The sequence below is a fragment of the Coregonus clupeaformis genome, chromosome 29 (genome assembly GCF_020615455.1).
Source record: "Coregonus clupeaformis isolate EN_2021a chromosome 29, ASM2061545v1, whole genome shotgun sequence".
Taxonomy (NCBI): Eukaryota; Metazoa; Chordata; class Actinopteri; order Salmoniformes; family Salmonidae; genus Coregonus; species Coregonus clupeaformis.
The window spans coordinates 8,254,146-8,270,405 of NC_059220.1; the positions used below are offsets into that span (position 1 = coordinate 8,254,146).

At 41.0% G+C, this 16,260-nt stretch overlaps 1 protein-coding gene across 17 annotated transcripts in view; it reads left to right on the top strand.

Moving 5' to 3' along the window:
• The first annotated feature begins 680 nt into the window (after positions 1-680).
• LOC121544652 (dystrobrevin beta) overlaps positions 681-16,260 on the top strand; it is a 65,970-nt gene continuing 50,390 nt past the window's right edge. For 13 of the 17 annotated variants that reach the window (XM_041854673.1, XM_041854674.1, XM_041854666.1 and 10 more), the window contains exons 1-9: positions 681-838; positions 5,045-5,094; positions 7,546-7,613; positions 8,641-8,721; positions 8,889-9,102; positions 11,032-11,117; positions 14,988-15,142; positions 15,705-15,810; positions 16,069-16,235. In XM_041854673.1, coding sequence (XP_041710607.1) covers positions 7,547-7,613; positions 8,641-8,721; positions 8,889-9,102; positions 11,032-11,117; positions 14,988-15,142; positions 15,705-15,810; positions 16,069-16,235 — 876 coding nt within the window. In that variant the 5' untranslated portion in view covers positions 681-838; positions 5,045-5,094; position 7,546. The other 4 variants (XM_041854670.1, XM_041854668.1, XM_041854667.1 and 1 more) reach the window with 4 other exon arrangements.

Sequence of the window (16,260 nt, forward strand, 5' to 3'; positions counted from 1 at the left end):
AGAGAAAGTATATTGTTGCTCTGAATGTTGTTGCACACCTGCTGACTATCCCATATCATATAACTATAATGCACATGAAATATATCAACAAACCGGGGTCGATGTGATGCGCGCGCAGCCCCATGTTGCTTGCCTGCGCTTTGCTGTTCGGTCGTTCATGATGCTGAGGAGAGAGCGCGGCGCTCTTAAATTGTTATGAGACACCACTACCAAAGATTTTTATAACTAACCCAAGATAAACCAGAGCCTGTCGTTAACAATGGGAGCAAATGAATCATAGTGGGCAGAACAAGCAAGGAGGTGGGCAGAGCCAAGCAGGAGCTAGTGAGATCCTATTTGCGCGTTCTAGCATTTATTTGCCAATACCTACTGTGTGAACTGCGCGTGTGCAATAACTAAATTCGCCCTTGCACTCATTTTAAACAACGCAATTTTTAGAGACTTTGGCAAAGGGTAAAGTCTACAAAACGCAGGCCACTCTGTTTGTTACAGATTTGAGTTTTGGAAAACTATGGAGATCAAATGTTTCATCGATAAGAAAATGTGCAGAATGTCGGCCAAAATCCATCTCACTCCCACTGCCTGCCACTGGGCTTCCTCTCATCACCATATTTGGTAGTGAGTGGAAACGACAACCGGATGCTTCACATTTATACGTCCGGTGAAATATGTGTCTCATTGTTCTATCTGTGCCACCACCGTCCACAGCAATTCTGAGTCGTAGGCTATGAAACAGGAAACGCACTGGATGTAAAGATGTTTAATATCAATCATTTTGCATTGCTCGGACAGCAATAACGAACGAATGCGGACAGACAGCGTGTGACATTTGTCAAAGGTGAGACTGAGCGCAGCGATGATTCACGAAGGAAATATCCTGACTACTTATATCCTCTTCATCTGATGTTATAAACGTAACTTGCGTGATTTTCAAACTGGTAAGGCTAATATATGTATCATTCTCATTTAAATAGCCTATATAATGCAGAAGGCACATTTAAATTAGGCCACTACAAATGTCTTAGTAGGGTAGATATTTAGGGTAAATTATCATATCGCAAATGAATATTTCTTTAAGAACACTCATATTGCGGAAACAAGGTAAATAGGGAGTTAAAACAGCAATATGGCCGCGTCCGTCGTTCGGTTCCTTCCAGATCTGAGACGCATAAAGTATTGTAAAGCTAACGATTCGTCACGGAGAGCGTTTGAGCATTTCCATGGAGACAGAAGTGGGTGATGTTTTAGCTTTTCGAGCCCTGTAGCTACCACTGCAGTGACTGAGTCCTCCGAATGTTGACTCACGTAAAAGGATGTTGTCATTAACTAGGCTACCAACTCGACAAGGTGCGGTGAATATTGAACGTTTAATAATCTCCCTTTGTACATTTATATCACATCCAGTATCTTTTTGAAATTCTTCAAGGATGACTGCGTTATTCAACAACACCATTTATTATTTTAGTATGTGTGCGGAATGCTCCTATAGAGGCTGATGCGCTTGAGTTCATTAATTGGCAAAAGAAACCCGTGGAATGACGTAATGCTTGGCGATAGGCCTACTATTATCCATGTATTTGCATTTAGCTTAGGTTGACCTTATTAAAAACGCTGATATGCCTAATAATGCAGATGATATAGCTCAGGCCTTTTGGCATTTGATGATGGGTGATCATCATCACCATCTATTGAACGCAGTTAGGGTATTTTTGTGTCAAAAAATATATACTTCAAATACCACTATTTGACGTGTCAATAAGCTTTTAATTTGAAGAGTCAAATAACAAAATTATATTTTAGAACGTTTACGCTGAATTTGCATGCGCAAGCCAAGAGCCCCCACTATGGTCAGTAGCACTGTCAAAACGAAACAAAAAAAGTCTGCAAACAAGCACACACATCGTCAACGATGTGTTTACAGTACCGCGTTGGTAATAAGCCATTATTTGTTCAACCGAATGGGAAAACGTCTGTGTGAGCATTTGAAAGAAGATCAGGATCAAAGGAGCAGGATCAGAAATGCTAGCGAAGTAGTCCAACATTCTCCCCGACATGCAACCAGACCCGGGGAAAGGATTGTGATCCTGCTGCTTCTGCCAGCCATATCCCAAGCAGTTGCACCTGATTCATCCTAGCTAGTCAAAATACAGAATAATAATCAAGGATTTTGTCAACATTGATGACCGTTTGGAAACTGGAGGGTAGGCTGTTTCTCTGCTATGTTGACTTCGGTTTGCAGTATGACAGTCACTCACAAGTATATTTGATGCAGATGTTTTTAGCAACTTCTTGGGGTACCTAGCTAACACCAATGCAAACAGCCTGAAAACAATGACCAGAAACTGCAAGGATTTTCAATATTCTTAGCAATGTTATTACTTAGGCAGCCACGTGTTGTTCTCCTATTGAAATCGAACTTCCGTCCATGAAAATAACTAGCTAGTTAACGAACTAAACAAGCTAGCCAGCTAGCTAACCCTGTTGCCACATATACGTTTGAGGAGATAGGAAACTCCATAGGAATCGTATTAACGCCCATTGTGTATGTTGCCCAGATGTTGTCAATGGACCGCGCGGTGCATTCTGGGTGATTCTGGGACAAGGAGAACTCTTCTTCGAGGAGTGAATCGGAGTCAATTGGGTGCTAGCTCAAAAACCCAACATTAGCATGAATTTCGTGAACCAGAAGTACATTACAAATCTTTTCCGAGATTTTAGTCAATTAACTTGTTCTCTGTAATGTCGTATAGCTTTGGAATCCTGAAATTACGTACATTCGAGGAAAATAGGCAAGCTTATCGACTCGTACCCTGACTCTGAGAAGGGGTTGCATGACGATTAGCTTAGCAACCGCGTGACGTAGATTGTCAACGTGAACGCGATTGGTCGACAGTATGCTGAGAGGGGCGTTATACGTTTCATGTTCATTGCCCAATGGGATTCTTATCTCCTCCTTTCTCGAATATCTCTGACCAAGCTAACGTTATAAGCAGGGCTAGTGTGGCTTGACAGGGCCGGGTCCGACCATCATCAACCAAAAATGAAAACTGTCTTATAAATTAGGGGTATTTTAGATGATGACACCTAGCTAGATAGTTAGCTACCAAACTGTAGCTACTGAAACAGATTATGTTGTTTTGCTATGTTTTGGGGGAGAACATTGTTTACACCAACAGATTTTTTCTGACCAGGGACCGGTTTCCCAAAAACATCTTAAGCCTGAATTTATTATGCGTTTGACAGCAAAAGCAAACTAGCAGGACGGTATCCGTTGCTATGTTGATTTCAGTAAACAAACAGTGCAAATCAACATCCGGTAGAAAACAACGCTACAGCAGCAGACGGCAAAAGTTGAAATATTTGAACTCTGGCGGCAAGTCCCGTCTACTTGGCGGCTGACAGCGTTCACCGCCAGCCTTAACTGTTGGCGTTGACCGTGGTGCTCTCAATGAAAACAATGACATTCGGTTGCGTCTACCTCGTACCATGTAAGCGCAGCATTAGTCTTAAGATGCGTTTGGGAAACCGGGCCCAGCACTGTCCCAGAACACGGGGAAGCGTGTGTGTCTACCTCGTGCGATAGCGCATCATAGCAAAAGTTTGGGTGAATCGTTGTGACATGAAATACGAGTGATAGTGTAATCAGTGTGCAATAACCATCACTACCATTATCATCATAATCACCACTGCTTTACCTTTATGATGGCTTAGTAGACCCCGCCCATTCTTATTTACAGTAAGCTGTAGGCTAAGCCCAAATATCTGTAAATGTAATTTAATGGTATTTGATGAATGTGGACCTGCAGGCATGTCACCCCTGTACTCAGAAATCTGGAAGGACTAATGATCCATCATATAGTACCTAAAGTTCATTAGGCTACTTGACTTTGAATTTTGCAATTTAAGAAGCCTTTCCATGATTTATCAAACTATAATGTCGGCCTCCCAGAACCAAATATTGCGTATTATGTTATGTCTATTATTATTATTATTATTATTATTATATATTTAATCTGTATATCTATAGCTTTATGGGACTAGAAACTAGGGCTGTCCAGCCACACGAGTGAGAAGGGAGGAATATAAAGGCCATGTCAACAGAGTTCCTGAGGGTTCAACCTTGGCTTGGCTGGCTTCATTGACTGTGCCCAAATGGCACCCTATTCCCATAGGGCTCTGGTCAAAAGTAGTGCACTATAAAGGGAATAGGGTGCCATTGGGGACGCAGGCATTGACTGCTCATGCTCAACTGTTCAGCTGATGAAGATCCCTGGCTGGTCCGATGGGATGTTGAAACTGTACTGTATTTGAATAGAGCCCTCTGCCAGCCAAGCAGACCTGGGTTCAAATACTATTTGAAATCATTGCAGATACTTTCTTGGCTTCATTGAGCTTGCCTTGTTTAATTGAACCAATAGAAAAGATCCAACAGTGCAAGCCCCATCCACCTGTCACTCCAGGCAAGCTAGAGGAAACACTACAAGTATTGAAACAATTTCAAATAGTATTTGAACCCAGGTCTGGTGACATCCAAGCCTATCGTGTCATTCCCCGGGTTTCAGAACCAATCATTGAATAGTTGTAATGTGTTCTGTGTCTATCATCGTTAAGTGTCTCCTCTGTCTGCATCCCTGGCTGGCATTCAGGACCATTAGTCCACAGGATGCAGTCTTAGCTGAGTGGCGATGTCATGGAGAATTATCATTCGTAGGGTACAGACAGGAAGTGTGTCCCAAATGGCACCCTATTCCCTATAAAGTGCACTACTTTTGACCAGTGCCCTATGGCCCCTGCTCAAAAGTAGTGCACTATAAAGAGACAGAGCAGTAGAACTCAAGTGTGTTCCCCTTTGCGGGAAGAAAAAAAACAAACATGTTTTGTAGAGTTCATCAAGTCCTTGAAGGGAGGGTGCTAATGACTAATTTAAAAGTCAAACTCATTTTGTCTGGAAGGACTGCTTATCGTAACTACTACAGAACGTAACAGACACACAGAATATTAAGGAACCAACTTGCTAACTGACTGATGGTTCTTCTCTCCACAGGGGCAGCAGCAGCTAATGCTTCACTTTGTTTAATATTCAGTCAGCGACAGGTAAATAATTACCTCTGGGATTTTTTATCTGACAGAAAGTTAACTTTTTCTTAAAGGTGCAATATGTAGAAATCGCTCCGCCATTTCCTGTATGCTAAATATCTTAATAGTTTGCCTAATTTCAGTTTATGTGACAATGTATTCTCAATGTGTTGAGAATCATTGTACAATCTAAACTGCTGTGAAATATATTTTTCAATAACCCAAAATATTGTATTTTCATCTGTTTGAAGCTGGTGTACAAAACCGAAAGTAAAGTACGCAAAAACTAAACTTAAGAATGGGAAACATCGAAATAGCGCACATATAACAGCTCTACCGCTTCTTAGACTTGCTTTCAATGAAAATTACAGATCTATAACTTTTCTAAGGAGAACCCTTTGAAGAACCCTTTTTGGGTCCAGGTAGAACTCTTTTGGGTTCCATGTAGAAACCTTTCCACAGAAAAAGGTTCTACCTGGAACCAAAAAGCATTCTTCAAAGGGTTCTCCTATGGGGACAGCCAAATAACCCTATTTTCTAACAGTGTATGTGTTGTACATTATTGAACATTCCATATATGATGTATACATACTTAGAGTGATCAATGTATAGAGTATACAGGATCAGTTAGATTCATATTCTACACTACTGCTTTAACTTTAATGTACAAAGGCTATAATGGACCTTGATAATGTACACTACCGTTCAAAAGTTTGGGGTCACTTAGACATTTCCTTGTTTTCGAAAGAAAAGCAATTTTTTTTGGTCCATTAAAATAACATCAAATTGATCAGAAATACAGTGTACACATTGTTAATGTTGTAAATGGCAATTGTAGCTGGAAACGGCTGATTTTTAATGGAATATCTACATAGGTGTACAGAGGCCCATTATCAGCAACCATCAGTCCAGTGTTCCAATGGCACGTTGTGTTGGCTAATCCAAGTTTATCATTTTAAAAGGGGAATTGGTCATTAGAAAACCCTTTTGCAATTATGTTAGCACAGCTGAAAACTGTTGTGCTGGTTTTAAAGAAGCAATAAAACTGGCCTTCTTGAGACTAGTTGAGTATCTGGAGCATCAGCAATTGTGGGTTCGATTACAGGCTCAAAATGGCCTGAACAAAGAACTTTCTTCTGAAACTCGTCAGTCTATTCTTGTTCTGAGAAATGAAGGCTATTCTATGCGAGAAATTGCCAAGAAACGGAAGATCTCGTACAACGCTGTGTACTACTCCCTTCACAGAACCTGCGTAAATTGGCTCTAACCAGAATAGAAAGAGGAGTGGGAGGCCCCGGTGCACAACTGAGCAAGAGGACAAATATATTAGAGTGTCTAGTTTGAGAAACAGGCGCCTCACAGGTCCTCAACTGGCAGCTTTATTAAATAGTACCCGCAAAACACCAGTCTCAACGTCATCAGTGAAGAGGCGACTCCGGGATGCTGACCTTCTAGGCAGAGTTGCAAAGAAAAAGCCATATCTCAGACTGCCCATCTTAATCTTTTATTTTTATTGGCCAGTCTGAGATATGTCTTTTTCTTACTCAGTTGTGCACCGGGGCCTCCCACTCCTCTTTCTATTCTGGTTAGAGCCAGTTTGCGCTGTTCTGTGAAGGGAGTAGTACACAGCGTTGTACGAGATCTTCAGTTTCTTGGCAATTTCTCGCATAGAATAGCCTTCATTTCTCAGAACAAGAATAGACTGACGAGTTTCAGAAGAAAGTTATTTGTTTCTGGCCATTTTGAGCCTGTAATCGAACCCACAATTGCTGATGCTCCAGATACTCAACTAGCCTCAAGAAGGCCAGTTTTATTGCTTCTTTAATCAGCACAACAGTTTTCAGCTGTGCTAACATAATTGTAAAAGGGTTTTCTAATGACCAATTAGCCTTTTAAAATGATAAACTTGGATTAGCAAACACAACGTGCCATTGGAACACTGGACTGATGGTTGCTGATAATGGGCCTCTGTACACCTATGTAGATATTTCATAAAAAATCAGCCGTTTCCAGCTACAATAGCCATTTACAACATGAACAATGTCTACACTGTATTTCTGATCAATTTGATGTTATTTTAATGGACAAAAAAAAAAAAAATTTTGAAAACAAGGACATTTCTAAGTGACCCCAAACTTTTGAACAGTAGTGTATATAATGATTACAATGATATATAGTGATTACAGGTATGTAATTAAGTAGTGAGTAGGTAATGCATGCTTGCTGGTTTATTTCCCTCAAAATGAGTAATAGGTCTAATATAATACAAGAGCCTAATAATGTATACAATAATTATGCAATTACTTAATGAGTAGGTAGTAATGCTTGCTGTATTCTTTCCCCAAAATGATGGAGGGTAGTGAAGACCGATTTAATGCACCTTGATAATGTATATTGTCTACAATGATTATGTAATTCCATAGTGATAAGGTAACGCGTGCTTATTGCCTGTTGTGGTATTCCCCCCAGAATGATAGAGGAGGGCAGTAAACGAGGCCAGGCCGTGGTGGAGAAGAGACAACTCTTCATGGAGATGAGTGAGTAGACAGAGAGAGAAAGAGCTCCAGAGCCAAACCATTACTATTCATTTACACTCTGTTGTTAAGACTCTGCTGTGTCTTAGCCAAGCCATTCACTCTTGCACAGTAAGGTATTATACTGTACATTCCCCTCTACTTCAGGGGTTCTCAAAGTTGGGTCCGGGGACCCCTGTGGGTCTGCAGAGGTACCGCAGGGAGTCCACGGCCAGATCCCAAAATATATATATTTTTGTTTTTACATTAGCAACAGCAGATTAAACAAATCTTGGCCAAGGGATCCGTGGAATAAGTTTAGAGGTTGTAATACAATACAATACAATACAATGTAATATTATTAATCTACAATTTATGTTCTTAACCCTGGGCAACATGGGCCTGGGAGGCTAACTGGGATATTGGTATCCACAGTTAATCCACCAATTATACATTTTTCAACTCAATACTTCTTGTATTCTCCCAAAAATTATTTTATTTTAACATAAATGCACTGTAATTTAAGCTTTAAAACAGCAAATGTTTCTCTGCCTCACGGCAGAATGTGTAGAATTGCAGGATATTAGCTTTAAAGCTGCAACAATGAATCTTTGTGCCCCATGACAGATTGTGTAGAATTGCAGTACATTTGCTTGAAAACTGCAAAAATGTATCTCCAATGCCAAGAGATAGGCCTTTAAAATGGTATTTCTCAGGGCCCTAGACTTGGTTCATCCGGCCCATGCACTGCCGAAGTCATATTAGATCTCCTTGTATGCTATTCTTTAAAAACAAATCTTACTCTAGTTGCGTTCTGATTTATGAGTAGGTCCCTGATGAATTTGCTTTCACAAAAGGGGTCCCCGGCCCCAAAAAGTTTAAGAACCCCTGCAGTACATGCACTGACTGAGAGTGAAATATCCAGAGCAAAACCATGACTAATCATTCACACTGCTGTGTCTTAGCCAAGCCATACACGTTACAGTATACCGTACAGTGGGTTTGTGTGGTTGTGTTAGAGTTTGTTGAGTCATCTTTCTATTTTTATCAGGGGCACAAAACTTTGACATCATCAGACTGTCAACCTATAGGACGGCCTGCAAGCTAAGATTCGTGCAGAAAAGGTGCAACCGTAAGTACTGCCTTCCTCTACTGAACATCTTACTCTGACGTTTTCAACTGGTACACATGACAATGTCACATGTTTGTTTCACATACGGTACACTTGAACATCATTCATTGATGTTGAAGAAATCAATTATTTTCTAAATCTCTCCTTCCCTCCTCCCCCTATCTCAGTGCACCTGGTGGATGTGTGGAACATGATCGAGGCGTTCCGTGACAGCGGTCTGAACACGCTGGACCACAATGCAGAGATCAACGTGTCTAGACTGGAGACCATCCTGTCCTCCATCTACTACCAGCTCAACAAGCGTCTTCCCACCATGCACCAGATCAACGTAGAGCAGTCCATTAGTCTGCTCCTCAACTTCATGGTGGCCACATACGACAGGTGCACTACATTAGACACAGGATGTACATTAGATATATAATATGACATATACACTGAGTATACAAACATTAGGAACTGCTCTATCCATGACATAAACTGACCAGGTGAATCCAGGTGAAAACTATGATCCCTTATTGATTCACCTGTTAAATCCACTTCAATCAGTGTAGATGAAGGGGAGGAGACAGGTTAAAGAAGGATGTTTAAGCCTTAAGACAATTGAGACATGGATTGTGTATGTGTGCCATTCAAAGGGTGAATGGGCAAGACAAAATATTTAAGTGCCTTTGAACGGGGTATGGTAGTAGGTGCCACGCTCAACGGCTTCCCGTGTGTATCAAGAGTGGTCCACCACCCAAAGGACATCCAGCCAACTTGACACAACTGTGGGAAGCATTGGAGTCAACATGAGACACTTTCGACACCTTGTAGAGTCCATGCCCCGACAAATTGAGGCTGTTCCGTGGGCAAAAGGGGTGCAACTCAGTATTAGGAAGGTGTTCTTAATATTTTGTACACACAGTGTTGTAACAACGACGCAGGGAGTCAGGAAGCAGGTGCAGATGGTGAGTTTAATAATAACGAACATAGAGAGTTACAAAACAAGCGAAGCGTCTGGACATGAAAACAGAACCAGTACTGCCTGATGACTGAGGCTGGTGAGGGCTATATGAAGGGAGAGTAACCAGGGTGGTGATTAAGTCCAGGTGTGCTTAACGATGGGGAGCAGGTGTGCGCAATGATGGTTGCCAGGTGTGCGCAATGATGGTTGCCAGGTGTGCGCAATGATGGTTGCCAGAAAGGGTGGTTAGTAGACTGGCGACGTCGCGCGCCAGAGGGAGGGAGCAGGAGAAGGCGTGACAAGTGTATACATTTGCATTGAACTGCTGTATGAAAAGTGCTAAACGGGGACACAGGCTGTACATACAGTGCATGGATATGTCTATAGATATAAGTATGGTGCAACACCTTATTTTCAGAACAAGATATAATTTCTTTATTTTTTTTATATTTTCTTGTACTTTTAGCCCTTTTTCTCCGAATTTCGTGATATCCAATTGGTAGGTATTGTCCCATCGCTGCAACTCCCCTACGGACTCGGGAGAGGCGACGGTCGAGAGCCATGCGTACCATGAAACATGACCCTGCCAAGCCGCACTGTTTCTTGACATACTGCTCGCTTAACCCCGGAAGCCAGCCGCACCAATGTGTCGGAGGAAACACCGTCCAGCTGGTGACTGAAGTCAGCTTGCAGGCACCCGGCCTGCCACAAGGAGTCGCTAGAGCGCAATGGGACAAGGAATTCCGGCCTGCCAAACCCTCCACTAACCCGGACGACACTGGGCCAATTGTGCGCTGCCTCATGGGTCTCCCGGTCACGGCCGGCTGTGACACAGCAGATCGTGTAGCGAAATGCTTGTGTTCCTAGCTCCAACAGTGCAGTAATATCTAACAATGCACAACAATACACACAAATCTAAAAAGTGAAAGAATGGAATTAAGAAATATATAAATATTAGGACGAGCAAAGTCGGATTCCGGAGTATAATCCGACTTTATATTAATTATATATTATATATATTATATATATTAAACGTGATGGGATGAAAGTGTAAAGCACGTCAGATGATTGTGTCTGTGTGTACCTGGACTAAATTAATCAGTATGCTGGACTGAACTCTGAGCTCTCCCCTTCAAATGATTTTGGGCCTTCAGACAACATGGTCAAGATGGATTCAGAAGTGGCAGTTATTTGTTCTACATTGTGGTCAGCAAGCTAAAGCTAGTAGATCATGGAAAAAAGTATTTGCTTTGTTGTAAAGGGAATATGCTTCTCCTTTGTCAGTATGATAAGTGTGTGTGTTTCAGTTGTGAATAGATACCTTTGTTATACATTTTCCTAAATGTATGTTTTTTTTGTGTGTTTAGTGAAGGCCACGGGAAACTGACCATTTTCTCGATGAAGTCCATGTTGGCGACTATGTGTGGAGGGAAAATAGTGGACAAACTACGTTGTAAGTATATCTTCATGAACTTAGCCCAGGGTATAAGTTACAGTTAAAGCAACTTAAAGGAAAGTTAATTCTGTTCTGCAGTAGTCACACTTTTAATTTGATGGCTTAGTTTGCAAATGAGTTTGCATCAGACAACAGGAAATCCTGAATACATGTAGGCTACAACAGGGGTTTTCAAAGTGGGGTCTTTTGCCAGATCTCAAAATACATGTAAAAAACATAAAGGTTTTCTCATAAAAAATGAAAAAAAAAGAATATTACTAACAACAACAGATTAAACAAATGTTGGTCAAGGGATACATGGAATACATTTAGAGGGTGTAATGCCATACAATGTAATATTATTAATCTACAATGTATGTTCTTAACCCTGGGAAACATGGACCTGGGAGGCTCACAGGGATATTAAAATGGATTACATTTAGATTCTTTGGTCACTGGCCTACACACAATACCCCATAATGTCAAAGTGGAATTATGTTTTTAGAAATGTTTACAAATTAATAAAAAATGAAAAGCTGAACAAGTCACATAATAAGTTGCATGGACTCACTCTGTGTGCAATAATAGTGTTTAACATGATTTTTTAATGACTACCTCATCTCTGTACCCCACACATACAATTATCTGTAAAGTCCCTCAGTCGAGCAGTGAATTTCAAACATAGATTCAACCACAAAGACCAGGGAGGTTTTCCAATGCCTTGCGAAGAAGGGCACCTATTGGTAGATGAGTTAAAAAAAAAAGCAGACATTGAAGAACCCTTTGAGCATGGTGAAGTTATTAATTCAACTTTGGATGGTGTATCAATACACCCAGTCGCTGCAAAGATACCGGCGTCCATCCTAACTCAGTTGCCAGAGAGGAAGGAAATCGCTCAGGGATTTCACAATGAGGCCAATGGTGATTTTAAAACAGTTACTGAGTTTAATGGCTGTGATAGGAGAAAACTGAGGATGGATCAACAACATTGTAGTTATTCCACAATAGTAACCTAATTGACAGAGTGAAATGAAAGAAGCCTGTACAGAATAAAAATATTCCAAAACATGCATCCTGTTTGCAACAAGGCCTTAAAGTAATACTGCAAAACATTTTGCAAAGCAATTAACTTTTTGTCCTAAATACAGTGTTATGTTTGTGGTAAATCCAATACAACACTCTCCATATTTTCAATATGGAGAGTACCACTCTCCATATTTTCAAGCATAGTGGTGGCTGCATCATGTTATGGGTATGCTTGTAATCGTTAAGGACAGGGGAGTTTTTCAGAAAAAAAATGAAACAAAATGGAGCTATGCACAGGCAAAATCCTAGAGGAAAATCTGGTTCCGTCTGCTTTCCACCAGACACTGGGAGATGAATTCATCTTTCAACAGGACGATAACACAAAACAAAGCCAAATGTACACTAGAGTTGCTTACCAAGAAGACAGTGAATGTTCCTGAATGGCAGAGTTACAGTTTTGACTTAAATCGGCTTGAAAATGGTTGTCTAGCAATGATCAACAACCAATTTGACAGAGCTTGAAGAATTTTGAAAATAATAATGGGCAAATGTTGCACAATCCAGGTGTAGAAAGTTCTTAGAGACTTCCCCAACAATTCACAGCTGTAATCGCTGGAAAAAGTCAAGGGGTGTGAATACTTTCTGAAGGCACTGTAATTTAAGCTTCAAAACTGCAACGTTTTCTCTCTGCCTCATAGTACAAATGTTTGAATTGCAGGTTATTAGCCTTGAAGCTGCAACAAGAAAAAATCTCTCTGCCCCATGACAAAATGTGTAGAATTGCAGGAAATTAGCTTAAACTGCTAAACGTTCTCTCCAATGCCAAGAAGAGGGCCTTTAAAATGTTGTATGTTCCTTGCATGCTATTTTTTTCTCACTCGAGTTGTTTTCTGATTATAAAGGGGGTCCCTGATGAATTTGCTTTAACAAATTGGGTACCTGGCCCCAAAAAGTTTGAGAACCCCTTGGCTACAGTGTCTGCAGTTGCATAAATGATACACAAAGGGACGCTGTTGAGTCACATTTCCAGCACTAACGTTGTTGTAGTTTTATAAGATGGAAGTGTCAAGAAGAAGGATCATCCATAGCTCATATTCAATAAATTGTAGAAATAGCTTATATATGGCATAGATGTACAGTACTAGTAAAAGTTTGGACACACCTACTCATTCCAGGGTTTTTCTTAATTTTTACTATTTTCTACATTGTAGAATAATAAATTGATGACATCAAAACTATGAAATAACACATGGAATCATGTAGTAACCAAAAAAGTGTTAAACAAATCAAAATATATTTTATATTTGAGATTCTTCAAAGTAGCCACCCTTGGCCTTGATGACAGCTTTGCACACTCTTGGCATTCTCTCAACTAGCTTCATGAGGTAGTCACCTGGAATGAATTTCAATTAACAGGTTAGCCTTGTTAATTTGTGGAATTTCTTTCCTTAATCCGTTTGAGCCAATCGGTTGTGTTGTGACAAGGTAGGGTTGCTATACAGAAGATAGCCCTATTTGGTAAAAGACTGAGTCCATATTCTGGCAAGAACAGCTCAAATAAGCAAAGAGAAACGACAATCCATCATTACTTTAAGACATGAAGGTCAGTCAATCGGAACATTTCAAGAACTTTGAAAGTTTCTTCAAGTGCAGTCGCAAAAACCATCAAGCGCTATGATGAAACTGGCTCTCATGAGGACCGGCACAGGAAAGGAAGACCAAGAGTTACCTCTGCTGCAGAGGATAAGTTCATTAGCGTTAACTGCACCTCAGATTGCAGCCCAAACATATGCTTCACAGAGTTCAAGTAACAGACACATCTCAACATCAACTGTTCAGAGGAGACTGCGTGAATCAGTCCTTTATGGTCGAATTGCTGCAAAGACACCACTACTATCTGTCCTTTGGTCTGATGAGTCCAAATTTGAGATTTTTGGTTCCAACTGCTGTGTCTTTGTGAGACGCAGAGTAGGTGAACAGATGATCTCCGCATGTGTGGTTCCCACCGTGAAGCATGGAGGAGGTGGTGTGATGGTGTGGGGGTGCTTTGCTGGTGACACTGTCTGTGATTTATTTAGAATTCAAGGCACACTTAACCAGCATGGCTACCACAGCATTCTGCAGCGATACGCCATCCCATCTGGTTAGCGCTTAGTGGGACTATCATTTGTTTTTCAACAGGACAATGATCCAAAACACACCTCCAGGCTGTGTAAGGGCTATTTGACCAAGAAGGAGAGTGATGGAGTGCTGCATCAGATGTCCTGGCCTCCACAATCACCCGACCTAAACCCAATTGAGATGGTTTGGAATGAGTTGGACCGCAGAGAGAAGGAAAAGCAGCCAAGAAGTGATATATGTGGGAACTTTTCCAAGACTGTTGGAAAAGCATTCCTCATGAAGCTGGTTGAGAGAATGCCAAGAGTGTGCGAAGCTGTCAAGGCAAAGGGTGGCTATTTGAAGAATCTAAAATATATTTCGATTTGTTTAACACTTTTTTGGTTACTATGTGTTATTTCATAGTTTTGATGCCTTCACTATTATTCTACAATGTAGAAAATAGTAAAAATACAGAAAAACCCTTGAATGAGTAAGTGTGTCCAAACTTTTGACTGGTACTGTATGTAAACTTTATGTACTCACCACCGCTCTCTCTCTCTACCCCTCTATCTCTCTACCTCTACACCTCTACCTCTACACCTCTCTCTCTACCTCTACACCTCTCTCTCTACCTCTCTCTCTACCTCTACCTCTCTCTCTACCTCTACACCTCTCTCTCTACCTCTACACCTCTCTCTCTACCTCTACACCTCTCTCTCTACCTCTCCCACCTCTTCCTCTCTTTCTGTCTCTCTCTCGCAGATATCTTCTCGCAGATCTCTGACTCTAATGGTGTGATGGTCTTTGCTAAGTTTGACCAGTTTCTTCGTGAAGTTCTGAAGCTGCCCACAGCTGTGTTCGAGGGCCCGTCGTTTGGATACACAGAACACTCCGTACGGACATGCTTCCCTCAGCAGGTAGGTTGGACAGACCAAGAGGGTTTCTCTCACTGAAATAATATACAGCGTGCATAATATACTTAGAGAGAGAGATGTGAACAGAGGATGAGGGAGGAACCTTGTAAATATAGTCCACAGACCATAAAAGATTGAATGGACATCACTCCAAAAGGTTATCTTCAATAAGCTATGCACATTCATCTATTATTGAAGATGACCTTTTGCAGTGGTGTCCATTTCATTCACTATGGGTTACGTCCCAAATGGCACCTTATTCCCTAATGGCACCCTATTCCCTATATAGCGCACTAATTTTTTTACCAGAACCCAATGGGCCCTGGTCAAAAGTAGTGCACTACATAGGGAATAGTATGCCATTTGAGACAAACAATGGACAAGCTTTTGCTGTTCTGCTGTCAATTAACCTTACCTAAATCTGTTTGTATCCAGATCTATCTGAGAATGATTTATATTGTTCCATTCTGCTCTTCTATCTGTATAACTGAATGCTTTGTGGTGTGTTTGTATCTAGAAGTTCTTCTCTGTATAACTGAATATATTGTGGTGTGTTTGTATCTAGAAGAAGATCTTGCTGAACACGTTTTTGGACATTTTGATGGCAGATCCGCCCCCCCAGTGTCTCGTATGGTTACCTCTCATGCACCGACTTGCTAATGTTGAAAATGGTAACGTTTCCCTGTTATTAGTTCCCTTGACTTTATTTTCACAGTGAATTTTCCAAACACCAATAATAGTCATTCTAATCAATCTAAGCATTTGTATTGAGAAATGTGGTAAGACTTCACTTAAAGCCTGTAGATATTATGCTTTATCACTTGTTATAAGCATATATGTGCTATTATATTGTCTTATAATATGTTATGTCTCTCTGTATCAACATTTCATCAGTGACCTACTAACCATTTCTCTGTGGTTTCCTCTAGTCTTCCATCCCGTGGAATGTTCTTATTGCCGGAGTGAAAGTATGATGGGGTTCCGTTACCGGTGCCAACAGTGCCATGGCTACCAACTCTGTCAGAGCTGCTTCTGGCGTGGCCATGCCAATGGTCCCCATAGCAACCAGCATCAGATGAAGGAGCACTCCTCTTGGGTAGGCACGGCAACCACAAAGGCTG